The 20,004-nt window shown below is 42.6% G+C and overlaps 2 protein-coding genes across 3 annotated transcripts; both read right to left on the reverse strand.

The window, feature by feature from the left end:
* Positions 1 to 16: 16 nt before the first annotated feature.
* rmi2 (RecQ mediated genome instability 2) lies at positions 17 to 1,353 on the reverse strand. The gene is made up of 2 exons (XM_080008995.1): positions 1,025 to 1,353; positions 17 to 329 (listed from the first exon to the last, which is right to left on the reverse strand). The coding sequence occupies exons 1-2, from the start codon at positions 1,317 to 1,319 to the stop codon at positions 178 to 180; spliced, it is 447 nt and encodes a 148-aa protein (XP_079865121.1). The 5' UTR covers positions 1,320 to 1,353; the 3' UTR covers positions 17 to 177.
* A 1,754-nt stretch (positions 1,354 to 3,107) lies between these two features.
* On the reverse strand, positions 3,108 to 13,010 carry ubfd1 (ubiquitin family domain containing 1). 2 transcript variants are annotated; one of them, XM_080009897.1, is made up of 7 exons: positions 12,901 to 13,010; positions 10,580 to 10,849; positions 9,809 to 10,017; positions 9,645 to 9,710; positions 9,346 to 9,451; positions 9,117 to 9,199; positions 3,108 to 3,813 (listed from the first exon to the last, which is right to left on the reverse strand). In XM_080009897.1, exons 1-7 carry the CDS (start codon positions 12,914 to 12,916, stop codon positions 3,703 to 3,705), a joined length of 861 nt encoding a protein of 286 aa, XP_079866023.1. In that variant the 5' UTR covers positions 12,917 to 13,010; the 3' UTR covers positions 3,108 to 3,702. The 2 variants fall into 2 exon arrangements, with proteins under 2 accessions (XP_079866023.1, XP_079866024.1); XM_080009898.1 differs by lacking the exon at positions 12,901 to 13,010 and adding an exon at positions 12,760 to 12,819.
* Between the last annotated feature and the right edge of the window lie 6,994 nt (positions 13,011 to 20,004).

Genomic DNA, 20,004 nt, shown 5'->3' on the forward strand with positions numbered 1-20,004 from the left:
TTTATTGGTAGTTACGAGTGTTCAGAACCATCTCACTCAAAAATATAGAAAGTTAAGACTTGTGCTTTTGGAGTTTGGGTGATATTTGACCATCCTGTCAAAGTGCCAATTTACAAGCAGTGAGATGCCAAAACTGTCCGAGCCGGTCTCCAGGCGTTAGCAGCGACGTCTCAAGCTTCACGTCAGCACCGACTGCAGATCCTCCACCTCCAGCTTCCACATCCTTCTGTGAACCGCAGCGTCCTCGCTCAGGTCGGCCATCTTCACCGCCCGGATGACTGGCTCTGGAGCGATGGCTTGGATAACGCCCATCACCATGACATATTTACCTGGAGGGCAGAGTAGTGGAACGTGTCACAACTCAATACCTGTCGGCCTTTAGGAAATTCGTATTTATAAACGGGTGAGGTTCTCGTGCAAATGCAAACTCTTTGCGTTGCCAGGCTATTCAAATTAAAACATTTACATTATGCTCTAATTCTAGTCATGGATATTGGACAAATGGCAAGGTAAAATAAGGCCATTTCCACTACGTGGTAGACAAATCTGTCAAATAATTAAATGTTTGATTCAAAAGTTCCATTAGATAAGGTAGCGTTGCAGGAAGGAACTGGCGACCCAAGCCCCAGCCCCAGCTCCAGTACAGTAGTCAACATGACCTGGCAACACTGGTCCCAGTACAGTAGTTGGCAGGACCTGGCAACCCCACACTAGTCGCAAGGTTCCCAGTATGGTAGTAGCCAGGACCTGGCAACCCTGGTCGCAGTACAATAGTAGATGGGTCCTAACAACCCTGGTTCTAGTGCAGTAGACGGCAGGACCTGGACGCAGTACTGTAGTAGCCAGGACCGGGCAACCCCGGTTCCAGTACAGTAGTAGATGGGACCTGGCAAGCCTGGTTCCAGTACGTCAGTTGAAAGGACCTGGCAACCCTGGTTCGAGTACAGTGGCGGGCAGGACCTGGCAACCCCGGTTCCAGTACATCAGCGGACGGGACCTGGCAACCCCGGTACAAGCGTCTCACCGGGGGTCAAACAGGGCTTCCCTTTGGGGATGCTGTTGACGCCCTGGACCACGAAGGTCCCCGTCTCGTCCAGCAGCAGCGCCGTGTTCCGGTCCAGGTCGGCCTCCATCACGGTGCCCTGCATCCACGCCGTGGACACGGCGAGGGAGCGGCCGCTGCCCGCCCTGATCACGTACTCGCCGCCCCCGCTGGGGTCGACGCGGCGGCCGGTCCCTTCTCTCAGCTGACCCGACAGCAGCTTCACGGGCAGCGGCCTCCCCGCCCGCGCCCCGCTCCTGCTCTCCGCTTCCTCCATTGTTCGGGGGCTCGACTTCCGCCGGACCGGGTCCCGCTCGGAGTTTAGGCGGCGCGCCGCGCCCGGAAGGGTAGCTGATGACGTCGTCGCTCGTCTCCCGGTCGACATCCGCCGCTGCCACGGGTTTCCGCCCCCTGCTGGGCCGAAGTGACGCTGCCGCTCTCGCTCCCTCTGCAGGAGATTGTTCGAGTTCATTGACTGAGTTCTCCTTCTTTTAATTCACCATGATATATGAAGTATATATTTAACATTATATACAAACACACACTGATCAGCCACAACATTAAAACCACTGACAGGTGAAGTGAATAACATTGCTCATCTCGTTCCATACATGAGGCAGCAAGTGCACATTCGGGTCTTGAAGTTGATGTGTTGGAAGCAGGAGAAATGGTCAAGCGTAAGGATCTGAGCCGCTTTGACAAGGACCACATTGTGACGCTGGACGACTGGGTCAGAGAATCTCCAAAACGGCAGGTCTTGTCCCCGCTATGCAGTGGTTAGTATCTACCAAAAGGGCTCCGAGGAAGGACAACCGGTGAACCGGCGACGGGGTCATGGGCTCCTTGATGCACATGGGCAGTGAAGTCCAGCCCGTCTGGTCCGATCCCACAGAAGAGCTACTGTAGCACCAAGTGTTTAAAAAAAGTGAATACTGGTTATGATAGAAAGGTGTCAGACTGGTGACATCATTGCAGACCAAGTACTGTACACCCATTCATGGCAACATTATTCCCTGGTGGCAGTGGCCTCTTTCAGCAGGACCATGCGCCCCGCCACACTGCAAAAATTGTTCGGGGAATGTTTGGAAAAAACGTGACAAAAAGTTCAAGGTGTTGACCTGGGCCTCCAAATTCCCCGGATCTCAATCCGACGGAGCATCTGTGGGTTGTGCTGGAACAGCAAGCCCGATCCACGGGGGCCCCACCTCGCACCCTGTTTTGGGGGCACGAGGGGGCGCTGCACAACATGAGTGGTTGTTAGTGGTGGTTTCATTGTGGCTGATTGGTCTGTGTGTGTGTGTGTGTGTGTGTGTGTGTGTGTCTCTCTCTCCCGGTGTGTAGGGCGCCACGTAAACATAGCAAACCTAACAAATTCAGAATCCATGTTGTGCTACATATTCTGGGTTTATTTCTGTGCCGTTCCACCACCGCTTCCCTAATTTGACTTGGTAAGTCAGAGGCACGACGAGAGGCAGACCTGTACTATTAGTATATACTCATTATATATACACTGTTCCAGATATACTCATCAATAACGGTAAGATGACTCAAACAGGTAAAGATGGATAAGCCTGTTATTAGTAATAAAAAATAAAAATGAAAATGTTCAAGGCTTTGTCTGTGTTCGTTTGTATAAATTATGGCAGATATTTGAATTATGGATTAATATTCGAATAAAAAAAAAATCTCAGATTCAACTGAGGATAAACGAAGACCCCCCCCCCCCCCCCCCCGTTTTCAGAGACGTTTTTCTCTATTGGTTGCAATTTGGGCGGCTCTTCAAGTATAAGTATCTGATCGGCTGAAAAACAAAGATGGTTTTCTGAGATCTTAAAATGTTTCGTTTTTTTTTGTTTTTGGAGAAAATAAAAAGAAACCACACAGGGCGAAAAGAAAAATCCCAACACTGTGACCTGAACGTGCCTGAACAAAGCCTGCGACACACATTAAAGTGAATTCAAGCGTTGGATCTCAGGTTTGAGTCTTCCCAAACACATGTAGTTTAATAGATATTTTCTTAATGTTTTTATCATACATTTCCTTTAGATATTTCCTGAGATGAAGCGTTTAATAGAACATATTTCAAACATTAAACTCTGAGGAGGAAATAGTCTATTAATAGTTCTGTCCTGTATTTTCAATTTTTTGTGACTTCAAGTTTAGCAAAGTTCAGATTTTCACTCCTCCAGCGCAAGTATGAAAACATGTTAATCTTTTTCATTTCCTTTGAGTCATACTGGAATTTACGAGAAAAGAAGTTGAACCCGACAAACGAAAGATGCCCCTGGCGTGTTATTTTTTCCTTAAATAAATTTTTATTTCTTTAAGAATAACTGAAGAAAAGTGTTAGCAATTTCTGTACAATTGTTATGATTCCTTGGAGCTCGGTGAAAACCACGCGCGGGGAACTGCGCTGAGAAATGCCACGCCGCACGTTCAACGGGAAATAAAAAAAAAAAAAAAAAAGATTAGTCCACAGGCATCCTTCGGTTTGCGTTTCCAAAAAAAGAAAAGGGGGGAAAAAAAAAAAAAAAGAAGAAGGAAAAAAAAAAAAAAAAGAAAAAGTTCCAAAAAGTTCCTCAGGCCTCGTCTTCAGTTTCCGTTTCAGTTCGGCTCGTCGTCCCCGTCCCAGTTCTTCGTAGTGAAAAAAAAGAGGCACATTAGAAATACTGCCATTTCCCCAGCACCGTGTCCTTGATTGCATCCACAAACTGTGCAGGAACCCAGTACACCCAGTACTGGGACGCTTCCGTGGGGCCGAGCTGGAACGCCTGGAAAAGCCCAGAACACCAACAACACCTTCATTAAACGCTGTGGACCCACATGAATCCACCTTTGATGTGAGCCAAGCACTTCCTGTGCCACTTGGTTTGCAGGTTCTGCCTGCATCAGATGTTGTTATTATCATCATCATCATCATCATCATTATTATTATTAATATTATGATCATTATCATAATTATTATTATGGTTGTTATTATGATTATTATGACTATTATTATTGCCATCATTATGATTATTATTATTAATATTATAATTATGATCATTATTATACTAATGATTATGGTTGTTATTATTAATATTAATATTATGATTATAATTATTAGCACTATTACTAGATGTTTAATTTAGTTGTCGTGTGAGGTGTACCCACACCAAATGATAAGAAGCCGTAAAGTGTGATATTAAATCACAATGAGGATAACTTCATTCCGCCAGGTACATTTACATGTAGTCGGAGTCTGCCATGGTGATTGTTGGTGCATGCCTACCGACATGACACAAAAAATCCTGAACCGTCGAAGAAAATAATAATGATTCAATAATCATAATAAAATAAAGTAGAATTAAAAAACAAAGTAAAGTCAAAAAGTCAAAAATAAAATAAATTGAGCAAAATGTACACAGCGGGAAAAAAGGCACAACAAGAACAGTCACAACGGACCATCTGTGGATTCTAATTCCTAAATAAATAAAATAAAAACATTTGCACAAATTGCACAACTTCCAATGTTTTGATACGATCTTTGCTTCCTGCTCATTCATTCTGTTACTGTTTCATTTTGGGTTTTTTTTTGTCATTCGGTTTATTATATATTACCGTTTTATTTTTCTCATCCTAGGTTCAGCTTTCTGGATCACTGCTTTATTTAATTAGTTATGGTATATGACGACATTTTTCCAGTTTATTATTTATGTATTTAGGGTATATATTTGGTTGTTTATCATTAGGTTTAGTGTATATTGTCATACTTATTGTGTACAGTTCACCGGGTGTTATTGCATATTTCCACATGCAGCCATTTTTCTTATTTTATTTTTTATTCAATTGCTTTGTTATTATTTTATATTGTTTATATTATTGCCTATTTATCTTTTATTTTATTCACCCGAGATAAGACGCAGGAACCAAAACAATACAATAAAAAATACTATTACAGAGTTTAGATTCTGCCTAACTACAAAACAGTTCCAAGAGCTTCCACCTAAAGCAGATTCCTGTGTATTTGTTGCCATTTATCTACAGATCATTTCAACTTTGAAGCCAAGACGAGATGCTCTGGTGCGCACGCCTTGAGACCGAAATCCAAAGAGGGTCAACCAAGACCTAACTCAATGTCAAAAACAATTTAGACTTAATTCAATGTCAAGAACTATTGAGACTTCATTAAATCGTTGAGCATTTCACTCAGAATTCCACCAGACTGTATCACCTCCCTGTGGTCTGAGTGGAAACCAACGCTCCATGTGTACTGTATGGAAACAACAGAACCTTTTAAATTTCATACACACACGTGAATATCAGTGCAGTTGTGCAGTAATACTTAGATGATTGTATTTAATTATATTGATACTTAGATGAGTGGAGGCCGTTCACCTGGAACTGAATCCAAAGCCCTGTGTGACCCTCAGATGACGGAGCTTTCCCTCCTTCAAAGTGTATTTTTACACCAGATGGAGGAAAACACCACATCACAAATATTCTATTTTTTCCAGTTTGTTTACAGAATTAGTCGGACCGTGAGCAGTATTTTGATACTCTAACTTATTTTGACTACTACTAGTTATCATAGTGCTACCAGTAAACATAGGGTTACTAGTAAGCATAGGGCTACTAGTAAACACAGGGCTACTGGTAACCATAGGGCTATGAGTAAACGTAGTTCAAGAGATTATTTGTCAAATACATATACACACGGTAGGGTTACTAGTTACCATAGGGCTACGAGTAAACTTTGTGCTACTGGTAATCATAGGGCTATGAGTAAACATAGTTCAAGAGATTACTTGTCACATACATACGGTAGGGCTACTAGTTACTATAGGGCTACGAGTAAACATAGTGCTACTCGTAACCATAGGGCTATGAGTAAACATAGTGCTACTAGCAAACACAGGGCTACTGGTAACCATAGTGCTATAAGTAAATACAGTGCTAATAGTAAACACGGGGCTAGTAGTAAACATAGGGCTAAGAGTAACCATAGAGCTACGAGTAAACATAGTGCTACTAGTAAACATAGGGCTATGAGTACATAGTGCTACCAGTAAACATAGTGCTACCAGTAAACATAGTGCTACTAGTAAACATGGTGCTACCAGTAAACATGGTGTTTCCAGTAAACCTAGTGCTACTAGTAAACATAGTGCTTCCAGTAAACCTAGTGCTTCCAGTAAACATAGTGCTACTAGTAAACATAGTGCTACTAGTAAACATAGTGCTACCAGTAAACACAGTGCTACTAGTAAACATAGTGGTACTAGTAAACATAGTGCTTCCAGTAAATCTAGTGCTTCCAGTAAACATAGTGCTACTAGTAAACATAGTGCTACTAGTAAACATAGTGCTACCAGTAAACATAGTGCTACTAGTAAACATAGTGCTTCCAGTAAACATAGTGCTTCCAGTAAACATAGTGCTACTAGTAAACATAGTGCTACTAGTAAACATAGTGCTACCAGTAAACATAGTGCTACTAGTAAACATAGTGATACCAGTAAACATAGTGCTACTAGTAAACATAGTGCTACTAGTAAACATAGTGCTACCAGTAAACACAGTGCTACTAGTAAATATAGTGCTACTAGTAAATATAGTGCTACCAGTAAACATAGTGCTTCCAGTAAACATAGTGCTACTAGTAAACATAGTGCTACTAGTAAACATAGTGCTACCAGTAAACACAGTGCTACTAGTAAACACAGTGCTACTAGTAAACATAGTGCTTCCAGTAAACATAGTGCTACTAGTAAACACAGTGCTACTAGTAAACATAGTGCTTCCAGTAAACACAGTGCTACCAGTAAACACAGTGCTACTAGTAAACATAGTGCTTCCAGTAAACACAGTGCTACCAGTAAACACAGTGCTACCAGTAAACACAGTGCTACTAGTAAACATAGTGGTACTAGTAAATATAGTGCTTCCAGTAAACATAGTGCTACTAGTAAACATAGTGCTACTAGTAAACACAGTGCTACTAGTAAATATAGTGCTTCCAGTAAACATAGTGCTACTAGTAAACATAGTGCTACTAGTAAACATAGTGCTACTAGTAAACATAGTGCTACTAGTAAACACAGTGCTACTAGTAAACATAGTGCTTCCAGTAAACATAGTGCTACTAGTAAACATAGTGCTTCCAGTAAACATAGTGCTACTAGTAAACATAGTGCAACTAGTAAACATAGTGCTACCAGTAAACATAGTGCTACTAGTAAACATAGTGCTTCCAGTAAACCTAGTGCTACTAGTAAACATAGTGCTACTAGTAAACATAGGGCTATGAGTACATAGTGCTACCAGTAAACATAGTGCTTCCAGTAAACATAGTGCTACTAGTAAACATAGTGCTACCAGTAAACACGGTGCTATTAGTAAACATAGTGCTTCCAGTAAACCTAGTGCTTCCAGTAAACATAGTGCTACTAGTAAACATAGTGCTACTAGTAAACATAGTGCTACCAGTAAACACAGTGCTACCAGTAAACACAGTGCTACTAGTAAACATAGTGCTACCAGTAAACATAGTGCTACTAGTAAACATAGTGCTACCAGTAAACATAGTGCTACTAGTAAACATAGTGCTACCAGTAAACATAGTGCTTCCAGTAAACATAGTGCTACTAGTAAACATAGTGCTTCCAGTAAACATAGTGCTACTAGTAAACATAGTGCTACCAGTAAACACAGTGCTATTAGTAAACCTAGTGCTTCCAGTAAACATAGTGCTACTAGTAAACATAGTGCTACTAGTAAACATAGGGCTATGAGTACATAGTGCTACCAGTAAACATAGTGCTACCAGTAAACATAGTGCTACCAGTAAACACAGTGCTACCAGTAAACACAGTGCTACTAGTAAACATAGTGCTACCAGTAAACATAGTGCTACTAGTAAACATAGTGCTACCAGTAAACATAGTGCTACCAATAAACACAGTGCTACCAGTAAACACAGTGCTACTAGTAAACATAGTGCTACCAGTAAACATAGTGCTTCCAGTAAACATAGTGCTACTAGTAAACATAGTGCTACCAGTAAACACAGTGCTACCAGTAAACACAGTGCTACCAGTAAACACAGTGCTACTAGTAAACATAGTGCTACTAGTAAACATAGTGGTACTAGTAAATATAGTGCTTCCAGTAAACATAGTGCTACTAGTAAACATAGTGCTACTAGTAAACACAGTGCTACTAGTAAATATAGTGCTAGTAGTAAACATAGTGCTACCAGTAAACATAGTGCTACTAGTAAACATAGTGGTACTAGTAAATATAGTGCTTCCAGTAAACATAGTGCTACTAGTAAACATAGTGCTACTAGTAAACACAGTGCTACTAGTAAATATAGTGCTTCCAGTAAAAATAGTGCTACTAGTAAACATAATGCTACTAGTAAACATAGTGCTACTAGTAAACATAGTGCTACTAGTAAACACAGTGCTACTAGTAAACACAGTGCTACTAGTAAATATAGTGCTTCCAGTAAACCTAGTGCTACTAGTAAACATAGTGCTACTAGTAAACATAGTGCTACTAGTAAACATAGTGCTACTAGTAAACATAGTGCTACCAGTAAACATAGTGCTACTAGTAAACACAGTGCTACTAGTAAACATAGTGCTACTAGTAAACACAGTGCTACTAGTAAACACAGTGCTACTAGTAAACATAGTGCTACCAGTAAACATAGTGCTACTAGTAAACACAGTGCTACTAGTAAACATAGTGCTACTAGTAAACACAGTGCTACTAGTAAACACAGTGCTACTAGTAAACATAGTGCTACTAGTAAACATAGTGCTACTAGTAAATATAGTGCTACTAGTAAACATAGTGCTACTAGTAAACATAGTGCTACTAGTAAATATAGGGCTACTTATTATCATAGTGCTACTCCATGTTAACTTGTGTAGATAGATGTGTACAATAGAAGTGTTATTTCTCCATTGCATTGTTTTTGTTTTTGTGCTACAATGGCTGAATCTCGCCCCAGGGCTTGATCACGTCTCATCTTATCAAACTGAAAGGCTGCCCGTGCGTTGCGTGTGCGTTGCAGGACAGTTACCATCATGTGATAGTCCTCATGACCTTCAATGGGTTCAGTCACTACGTTCTTTATGGAGCCCATCGGGACTTTCTCTGTTCTCTCTGCGGGGGGGGGAGCACACACACACACACACACACACACACACACACACACACACACACACACACACACACACACACGAGAACATTACAACATAAATATGACATCATCACCATCATGATCATCATCATCGTCATCATCATCTCACCCTTGGTTCCGATCCACAACTGATCTTGCTCCAGTTTGAAAGTGAGTCGAACTTTTCCGCCGGATTTATTGAACATTCCGGATAAAGGCACTGTGGGTAAACGTTCCTGTCGGACAAACCAGAGAGCGCTCGCCGGTCATTAGCGGGAGGAGAATGGGAGTCAGTCATGAGGCGGCAAACCCACAACACAGCAACGACGCACACGAGGGGGAAGCGGCTTGCTTTTTTTGGGGTTGTTTTTTTTTTTGCGGTTCTTGTCAGCGCTGCGGCAGACAGAAATAATTGTCGGGTTTCCTCACCTTTGTTCCTTTCACGGCGGGCATTATGTCGTCTGGTTTACCCTTGTCCAACACCTTCCTGTGTTGCTGGGGGAACCACAGAGACGCAGCGTGAACGCCTCAAAAAAAATACAAATAAAAAAAGCTCGATCGTCCCCGGCGGCCCCCGGCGGCCCCCGCCTTACCTTTTGACTGCATAGAGGCTCCTTTTTGTTCTCCTCGGCTTTCACCTCCTGCTGGATCACCTCCTTGGCGGCGCTCACGGACAGCACGTCGTTTAGCGTCGACCCCACCACCATTATCTTCGCCCCGTTTGTGACTCTGATCTCGCGTAGCGTCTTCTCCTCCGGCAGCAGCCCCTTGTACATCACCTTCTGCATGGCGGGGGGGAGACCTGGGGACGAGGAGGGGGGGGCAAAACTGGAGGTCGGCCCGCCCGGATCTGCGGCGAGCCGGCTTTACACCGCATCCGGAAACGCATCCACCGGTGGGACGCCTCCCCGACGCTCTTTCCCAGTTTTTTTTCTTTTTTGCTTAATTTTAACGTTTCCATTCTAACTTAAGGAAAGGCCGCCAAGAGGAGAGAAAAGAGCGGCAAAAACTTTTACTTTTTTTTTTAAAATCTTTTTAAACGCAAAATGCATTTAAGAAATAGATTTATTCGGCAACATCCAACATTAACTATATATGCATAAATAAATCATATTGTCATACTGTCATTTGAAATGAGGTTCAACTTCGTCGCTTACCTGTCAAGCTTACTTTTTCAGCTCTGGTGGCAAAATTTGCCACCAGAGCTGAAAAAGTCGAACGCAATCGATCAGACAGAAACAAATCCGGCGGCGGAATCCAACCTTCCCCCACCGGAATGAAAGGACCCGCCCGTCTGTCGTCGCCGTTTGCGGGACGGGGTGTGAAGCCGGCTGCGATGTCTGGCGCGAGGCGGGCGCCCTTACCGGTGAGCGAGTGGATCTCCTCCTTGAGTTTGGCTCCAGTGCTGTCGACGGGAATCTTCAGATCGTATTTGATCTTGTTCCAGATGATCTTCAGCTCCACCGTCTCCGCCCGCTTGCCGTCGGCGTTGTCTCCGTTGCTAATGCTAGAGTCCTGAGTGGGAGCGTCGCCGCCGTCCGCCTGCGACGCCTGCTCCGAGTCGTCCCGTTCGGCGTCGTCGCACGAGGGCTCGGCTTCCTGCGCCTCGGTTTCCATTACGATTTCTTGACTTTCTGGAATGGAGGCAATGACTTTAGATCCATTAGAGAAAACTCCACCTTGTTGCTCAGTGTAAGATCACTCGTTCTGATTTGTTGCCAGTGACTAAGGTCTCCATAAATAATATATTCCATAAAGGAAACCTCCTCAACCTCTCAGAAACACGCGCGTCTTTGTCATTATTTTCAGTCTCATCCGCTGCTTTCATCCAGTGGGAATGTTTTATACTTTTATTCTCTAAATTTGATTTGAAAATATTCATAATATAATAATAACAATAATAATAATAATAACAACAATAATAATTTATTCATTCACTATCTCATGTTGTCTGATAGGGCTGGGCGATATATCAATATAATATTACTATCATGATAAAAGACCAGATATCGTCTGGGATTTTGGTTATCGTCATATTGTGATATGTAGTTAAATGTTATTTTTAAGGCTGCGTTACTTCACGGACTGTCCTTGTCAATGACTCCTCTCATCTGCACGGTCACAATATCCACGTTACTAATGATCGTTTCTCAAATATTTCTTGCGCGTGAATATCGATCGATATATATGAATATCGAGGTGTGAAACCTCACGACGACACCCGATGCTTCTATGCCAGCTGTGCAGCTTGCGGCGACTGGGTTTAGAAACAACAAAATTATCCTTTGTGTCCCTGCTCTGGTTTGTTCTTTCTCCCTTTGGAACTTTGGGGAAAATTCCTTGGTCATCTGAGGTTCAGGGGGCACCCGGGGCCCGACGACAAGGGTTGCCCCGAGCGACCATTGTCGCCCACCTTTCATATGTTGGAAAAATAAAATGCTGTACGTGTCTGAATGTCAAGCCGAGGGAAATTAATCATCCTGGCAGATTGAACTGGACTTAATTATGGATTATAATTACGTAGGATCATTATCACTGAATTATAAAACGATTATAATTGGCGACCAACAGCTATAAGCATCTTGGCAACTAATTATAAGTTAAGAATCGGGCCCTGGACCCCAAAAACAACCTTGAATCCCTATTAGACAGAGGCAAACTGTGATCAAGCAGCATCGGAATGAACTGGACTCCACGCATAAACAAACCGCCAAGCCTCACTAATGTCCAGCTGCACTGACTATTTAAGGGTTGGAAAAAATAAAAAGATAAAAACATACTTTTCTATTTCGATCAACAATCGGCGCCGTCTAAAAGCGACGTAGTTAACTACACTATAGTGTACTATACCACTACTGTAAGTTCATTTATTTTACATATGGGGCAGTGAAATGATAGAAGGGCAGCTCCACGGGCTGTGCAAGATAAAGTAGGTAGAGTAATAAATCATAAAAATACATACACAACATGATCAAAGTATATAGAAGCAAATACACAATTTAAATACCTATGCACATATATGACTGTGTGTATGCGGTGTGTAGCCGATCGAGTGCTGTACAGTAGCACATAACTGAACCAGACAAATGACAGGTTCGCGACTTTTGGGGAGATCGAATCCGCGTTTTAAAGCCCAGCGGGACGAACTCAAGAGCGTTGAAACCCAAGCCGCGGTGTTCACGTCACACGTCTGCCGCGACGCGCTTTCGTTTTGTCGTCGGATCGGTCGCTGTGACGTCACGTGACCGAAGCACTTACCGTTCGGCTCCGACGCCGTGGCTAACTAGCTAACAGAGCTAGCCCGGCGGGGAGCGACGAAACGACTCCCCCGCCGCCGCCGCCGCCGCCGCCGCCGCCGCCGCCGCCCGGTCGCCTCGCCCCAGCTGGTCCGCGGGCGGCCGGGCGGAGACGTGCGCGCGGGCCGGGCGCCGCGATGCTAACGCCGCCCCTGCTAACGGGGCTAGCGTGCGCTAACGTCACCCGCGGCTGAGCGACATAAGTTGCGGATCGGGGGAACGTGACGTGGGGCGCACGCCGCGCTCACCGTTCGGTCGGCGTTTCTCGAGGACGCGGCGGAGATCGCGCGGCGGAGGCGTCCGTGCGGCGGAGGGGTGGAGGTGGCGGGTGGGGGTGGTGGGGGAGGGAGGCGGCGGCGGGGATGGAACGGTGTTGTCTCGGTACCCACCGTCCCGGGTCGCCATGATGATTGTGTACGATCCGCCGGACGCTCTGTCAGAGAGGAGCACGCGCGAGATTCCATCCTCCCGTGGTGCCCGCGCGGCGGCGAGAGGCGACGCGCTCTGCGCATGCGTCGTGCGGCGGCGGGGCGGGCGGGGGGGGGGGGGGGGGAGGGAGCGGAGCCGAGCGCCGTGCGCTGCGGCGCGGCCGCGGAGAGTGTTTGCGGATCGGTTGAAACGTCACTTTATTACACGGCACCGTGTTAGTACCGGTTCGTACTACACTGTCGACTCCATTGGTATTTATTGGACCAGACGCGGGCGGTGTAGCAGCTCGGTGGCGCATGGAGAACAGTAAAGTAAATAAACGAGCAGCAGATGCAGGAAATCAACTATATATATACACAATTAGAAATACGTAATAAACAATGAGAAAAGGATGCTCCGCCGTGCGGAATGAGGGCATGGAGCCAAATTCTTGTTTTGGTTTTGTTTTGGGTTTTTTTTTTTTCGGATTTTTCATCGTTTTTTTTCTCCCTGGCACTTTTCGGGTTAAAAGTGTCTGGCCCGCGGCAACCGCCGCACCTACGTACATGGTTGAGGTCTCGTTGGAACCGGGGCCTTTCGGACTTGCTGTCTGAGCTCGTGGTTCAGGTTTTATCCACGCCGGTCTACATCCGGCGCAGGAATTAGTGAAAAACCGTTGCCAATTTACCAGTAGTTGAAGACTGTTGGCGTACGTTGATTAGGGCACTTTGTGACATGTATGTATGTATATATGAACAGGTTTGGTCTCTGTCTCATATTTTCATTGTCACCGCAATATGACACATGACAAAAACATTGCAAAGGACTGGCAGAAACACGACGAACAAGAAAAATCATTTCATTTTATAAAAAAAATATATATATATTAATATATATATCTATAGAGAGAGAGAGAGAGCGAGAGAGAACGAACAGAGAACGAGTCCTCGGACAGATTAAAAAATATATATTTATATTATATTTATTTGTTTATTTGTTTATCTATTTCTTTATCTATCTATCTATTTATTTATTTATTTATTATTTTTTAATCCGTCCGAGGACTCGTTCTCTGTTAGAGACGCGGACACATGACTCTCCGGTTGAAAGCGGTCTAAAAGCAGGAAGTGATGGTGTGTTCACGGAACCCGTAAAACTCGGTAGTGATGCTGCGTTCAATGGAACTCAGATAACTGTAATTTGTGTTGTCCCCCCCCCCCAGATGTTTTTTTTATTTCAAGAGATGTTTTTGTTGAGATTAGAGGAAAATATCTTAAATTGAACAGGGCGAAATTTAACTTATTTCAGTTATTTCAGTTATAATGTATTTTTTTTATTATGAATTTTCTGTTTATTTGGTTGGGTATTCATGTGCAATTTGTTCCACAAAAGCATGTTCGAAATGATTTATCCATTTCTTATTTCAGCGTTGAGAAGCTATTCAATGTTTGGGGTCTATGTTAGCAGTGTACCTGTGCACACTTCAATATTTGTTTATTTATCGGAAGTCATATCGTCATCTCAGTATTGAACCATGGTGTCCCACATCCCCAGATTTTCCTCATATCGTTCAGACCAAGCGTGGTGTAGACTCCATTGGTGTGTAATGGTTCCTTCGCGCAGGATTTGTGCTGGTTCGAGACGACAGACAGCAGGACGCCAGATGCTGCGTTCAAGGGAAACTCGGATGTGTTAGTAGTAACGCTGTTATTAGGTCCAGCCAGCAGACGATTACAATTAAATACAATTGATTTTGTTGTATGACATCTTAATTGTAGTTTGTTATAACATTAATCTTAATATAATCTTAGTATTCAAAATATTTGTTAATATGTGGAGTCATAATGACGTTATCACAATAGCTATGATACATTACACAGTGAAAGTAACATGTATTATTTGTTTTTGTGTTGTGAAATTATTGTATTGTATGTGTTTTTGTGTTCCAGATGCCAAAAAAAAGCTGAAAGTTTAAGACAATAAAGAAGGAGCGGGCAGAACGTTCACCCTGTGTTTCATGTGAACTCAGAAATTTGCATAGTTGGTGTCTGTAGGAAGTGTTGCTGTGTTTCATGGGAACTCTGAAAACTGTAATTCTTAACTAACACAACTAACCTTAGCCCCTTGTATCGCTGCCTGCAGCTATATTTATAAGTATTAGTATATGTGTGTGTGTGTGTGTGTGTGTATATATATATATATATATTTTTTTAAATATGTATTCTAATTTTGAAATGTTTTATAATATAAAACTATTTTGGAACCGAGCATCACGCCACATTCGCAGTCAATGCCAAATGGCAGTGTAGTCTGCTTTCGGGTATTTACATCCGGGTATGTGAGTTCTACTGCTATCACTCTCACCCTGTTCTGTACTATTTGTGTCCGTCAGCGAGAGAGAGAGAGAGAGAGAGAGAGAGTGAGTCACTTCTGCAGGGGCCAACAACATTTTAATCCTTATCGCTGAAATCACTCTAAGGAATCTGAATGAATAGGTGAATGAATATGAGTGGGCTGCAAAGAGATCAGACTCGAGATAGTCTGCAGTTTCATATGCAGCACAGTCTATCCGTGGTGTTGTTAGAAAAGAAAAAGGAAATCATAGTCCAGATGATTTTTAATTTTATCCGGAAAAATCACGGAGTTTGTGAGCATGAAGCGAGAGACTTTTGCACCCGGAATAACACATTGGAGCTTCATCACACAGTCTAACGTTTTGTCAGAAACCGTCTCGCACTTAATTTGGCATTGCTCATGTACCACAACAATCCTTATGGAAAGATGAATCTATATTTGTAATTGATAACATTAATAAAGTCCTACAATTATCTTATCTGTGGAATTTTGTGCTGCTTATTCTAATTTTCTTTTTTACTTTTTAAGCCAATATGAGTATTGTCTATCTCCTTCTAATGTTGATTGGTGAAGTGTAAGTTCTGCAAGTGCATAATTCCTCCTCCTATTCAGTATGTTCACCTCCTTTATTTCTAGTTCCATTAGCTATTGAGAGCATGCTCATTTTTCACTTGACTGGTCCAACAGGTTATTTTCTAAAGCATTCCTCAACAAGATCCCTGGTTGAGGCAGCACAGAGCAGGCCTTCTCTTTAAGTATATCTCATTGTAGCCCATATTTGAGATGTATTCTGTCTACTGCTAATTATAATCTGTTGAAAAAGAGAGCTGCAGAACGAAATTGTTATTGCAATTAACTATGTAGACAACCACACAATACAGCCACAACTCCTCCATCAGTGTGTTATGGCTCAATATTTAAGGTAGAAGCAGGACCTGGTCATGAAACATGAAAAAAAAAGACCTTATAAATAAATACAAAAAAAGAAAGAAAGAAAGAAAGAAATATATATATATATATATATATATATATATATATATATAGGTTTTTTTTTTTTATGATAAATATACATGCTAGTCTCAGCTGGATCTAATCCTCACCCACGGAAAATGGCATTAAAAATTTACATTTTTCAATTTACATTCTTGAATTGAAAATAGAGTGCATGCAGAATACAGACGAAGAAAACATCGGTAATTTTGGTGAAGTAGTCCGACTGACTTTTGATTCCTATAGATCAAGACTGGTGCACCCTGTCACTCTGAGCAGTTGGCCCAGTACGACCACATTGTAAGGTAAGCTTCATATTGTATTTTTTGCCTCAGTTAGGTTTTATTTATCCTGTACTGTAAGAAAGATCCAATTATATTCACTATAACCTAACCATAACCCCTAAATCCACCACTCCCCTCGTCCATGATTTACACGTTTTTTTGTTTATATTATAGCTTATTTAATTTCACTCATTATTATTGTTAATTATAAGGGGTCCAGCCCCGAAATTCCGGGAGCCCTATTGGTATTGTTAATAAAAAACTGACGTCAGTAGTCTGTGGATGTCATGGATCCACCACACTCACAGACTAAGTACTGGTTAAAAAATATTTGTTAAAAACATTTAAAAAGTTGTCGGGGACGACTTTGTGTACTGGCGCCCAAAGGATCACTCGATCAACTTCAAATGAATAACACATATTCCCCAGCCTAACCCAAACATCATCCCATTTCAGAGCACTGCACCTGTGAACTTCGTCTTTCCCAAAGTGTCACGGTCATAGATGAGGCTGGGAATGGTTGTAAAGTGAGTTTCGTTTGGAAACTTTAAGGCCCACTGCACCACCGCAGATCGGTGAAAAATATCTGTCATCAATCTTCTTTTCCCACTCAGGACCCCGAGGAGATAGACCTTCTCAGAGAGGTAAACACAGCGGCTCGAAACGTTAAGACTCTGGTCCACTCAGGTCAGGGCTGTCACATTCATTCCAGATTGGTCAAAATGGGACTTCATGCGAGTTAGATTACTTTTTGATAAACTGTGATTCAAGGTGTGTGTGTGTGTGTGTCTGTGTGTGTGTGTGTGTGTGTCTGTGTGTGTCTATGTGTGTGTGTGTGTGTGTGTGTGTGTGTGTGTGTGTGTGTGTGTGTGTGTGTGTGTGTGTGTGTTTTTGCGTATGTATATGTGTGTGCATGCCTGACCAAGTCAACCCGCTTAAGATGCTCTTTTCGGGGCTGATGAAATTGGAATCAATCAATGTGAAATTACAGGTTTTTCCAAACAACACTCATGTTTCTTCCATAACTGCAAAGTGTTTTGTTTTATAAATTTTTATTTTATTTTATGAACAAAATTTGACTAATATCTCAGGGACCTCAACTACGCTGTAATGGATTCTGCTGTATTATTATTATTATTGTTGTTGTTGTTGTTGTTGTTGTTGTTGTTGTTGTTGTTGTTGTTGTTGTTGTTGTTGTTGTTGTTATTATTATTAGGGTTCCAGCAAGCAGGGAACGCTATTGTTATTGTTCAGATTTACACTCACCGGCCACTATATTAGATACGCCTGTTCAATAGCTTGTTAACACAAATAGCTAATCAGCCAATCACATGGCAGCAGCTCATTGCATTTAGGCATGTAGACATGGTGGGGATGACTTTCTGAAGCTCAAACCGAGCATCAGAATGGGGAAGAAAGGGGATTTAAGTTACTTTGAACGTGGCATGGCTGTTGGTGCCAGACGGGCTGGTCTACGTATTTCAGAGACTGCTGACCTACTGGAATTTTCACACACAACCATCTCTAGGGTTTATCGAAAATGGTCCGAAAAAGAGAAAATATCCAGTGAGCAGAAGTTGTGTGGAAGAAAATGCCTTGTTGATGTCAGAGGAGAATGGGCAGACTGGTTCAGGACGATAGAAAGGCAACAGTAACTCAAATAATCACTTGTTACAACCAAGGTTTGCAGAATACCATCTCTGAACACACAACACGTCGAACCTTGAAGCAGATGGGCTACAGCAGCAGAAGACCACTGCGGGTGCCAGTCCTGTCAGCTAAGAACAGCAAACTGAGGCTACAATTGGCACAGGCTCACCAAAAATGGACAATAGAAGATTGGAAAAAAACGTTGCCTGGTCTGATGAGTCTCGATTTCAGCTGCGGCATTCAGATGGTAGGGTCAGAATTTGGCATAGAAAACATGAAAGCATGGATCCATCCTGCGTGTTTCAACGATTCAGGCTGGTAGGGGTGGTGGTGAAATGGTGTGGGGGATATTTTCTTGGCACACTTTGGGCCCCTTAGTACCAATTGAGCCTGGTTTAAACGCCACAGAATAGCTGAGTATTGTTGCTGACCATGTCCATCCCTTTACGACCACAGTGTACCCATCATCTGATGGCTACTTCCAGCAGGATAATGCACCATGTCACAAAGCTCAAATCATCTCAAACTGGCTTCTTGAACATGACAATGAGTTCCCTGTGCTCCAATGGCCTCCGCAGTCACCAGATCTCAATCCAGTCGAGCACCTTTCGGATGAGGTGGAACGGGAGATTCGCATCATGGGCGTGCAGCCGACAAATCTGCAGCACCTGCGCGATGCTATCATGTCAATATGGACCAAAATCTCGGAGAAATGTTTCCAACACCTTGTTGAATCTATGCCACCAAGAATTGAGGCAGTTCTGAAGGCAAAAGGGGGTTCAACTACAGTACTAGCAAAATGTACCTAATAAAGTGGCCTCCGTATCGACGATACGCCAAGGTTCTAAACCTTCCGGTCGGGTGGCGGAGTGAGATGCGTTTGTGGAGTAAGACGCTTTGTGACATCATCATCCAATTTGCTGTAAATGCGCAGGTTGTGGCTACGAACGCACATTGGCATTGTGCGAGGTGCGTGCTGTGGATTCCAACGCTCTGTAGTGGTTACCAACTGCACGTGTGTAGGTGTCTGTTTATTGTCTTACCTGCTTGACGTGGGCGGGGCTGTTCCATTGATATTTTATCTCTTTTGCTCTTTTTGTAATAAAAGGCATTCTGTTCGTTGTGTTCCTGCTTGCTTTGCGGGATTCGAGGACGTCGTAACATACAAACTGTGGGAGTCCATTATGGGAGTTTCATCGACTTGGAACGCATCGGAAAACTAGGACCCGGAAAAGTATAAACAATCCACAGAAAGTCTTCACGCGTCATTACATCACTCCATCATCTTTGCCCCACATGGCATCTCAGTGAGTTATATCGATGACAAACTGTGATTTACAGCCAACAAGCAGATGGTTGCTTTTTGTAACTTGTGCTGCCTTTCACAGAACCGGGAAAATTGTAATACATACCTAAAACAACTAGACTGGACCATGTGTATTGCTGCCTGCAGCTATATTTATTATTATTATAATTATTATTGTTATTCATAGTAGATTAGATTAGATAGATACTTTATGCATATCCGGGGATAAATTGCAGTGTTGCAGCAGCTCACATCACACACAACAATAGGCGATCACAATAAAATAATATAAATAAAAAATAGAAAGAAATTAGCCCGATACAAAAAACAAAGAAAAAAAATTGCTTTGCACGCTATTAATTGCAAGGGGGTCCTGAAGTAGGTATTAAGTCCATTCAGCAGAGATAGATAGATAGATAGATAGATAGATAGATAGATAGATAGATAGATAGATAGATAGATAGATAGATAGATAGATAGATTTATTATTATTAGTAGTA

This window comes from Zeus faber, assembly GCF_960531495.2.
Source record: "Zeus faber genome assembly, chromosome: 11".
Classification (NCBI taxonomy): domain Eukaryota; kingdom Metazoa; phylum Chordata; class Actinopteri; order Zeiformes; family Zeidae; genus Zeus; species Zeus faber.

What these genes read in the sequence shown, in the direction of transcription:
- ubfd1 (XM_080009897.1), bottom strand. An exon ending in GGAGATCCACTCGCTCACCG is followed by an intron (nt 10,018 to 10,579) that starts GTAAGGGCGCCC and finishes CCTCGTCCCCAG; the next exon opens with GTCTCCCCCCCGCCATGCAG. An exon ending in CCGCCGTGAAAGGAACAAAG is followed by an intron (nt 9,452 to 9,644) that starts GTGAGGAAACCC and finishes TTTGTCCGACAG; the next exon opens with GAACGTTTACCCACAGTGCC.
- rmi2 (XM_080008995.1), bottom strand. Translation starts at nt 1,319, where the DNA reads ATGGAGGAAGCGGAGAGCAGGAGCGGGGCGCGGGCGGGGAGGCCGCTG. An exon ending in GAAGCCCTGTTTGACCCCCG is followed by an intron (nt 330 to 1,024) that starts GTGAGACGCTTG and finishes TCTGCCCTCCAG; the next exon opens with GTAAATATGTCATGGTGATG.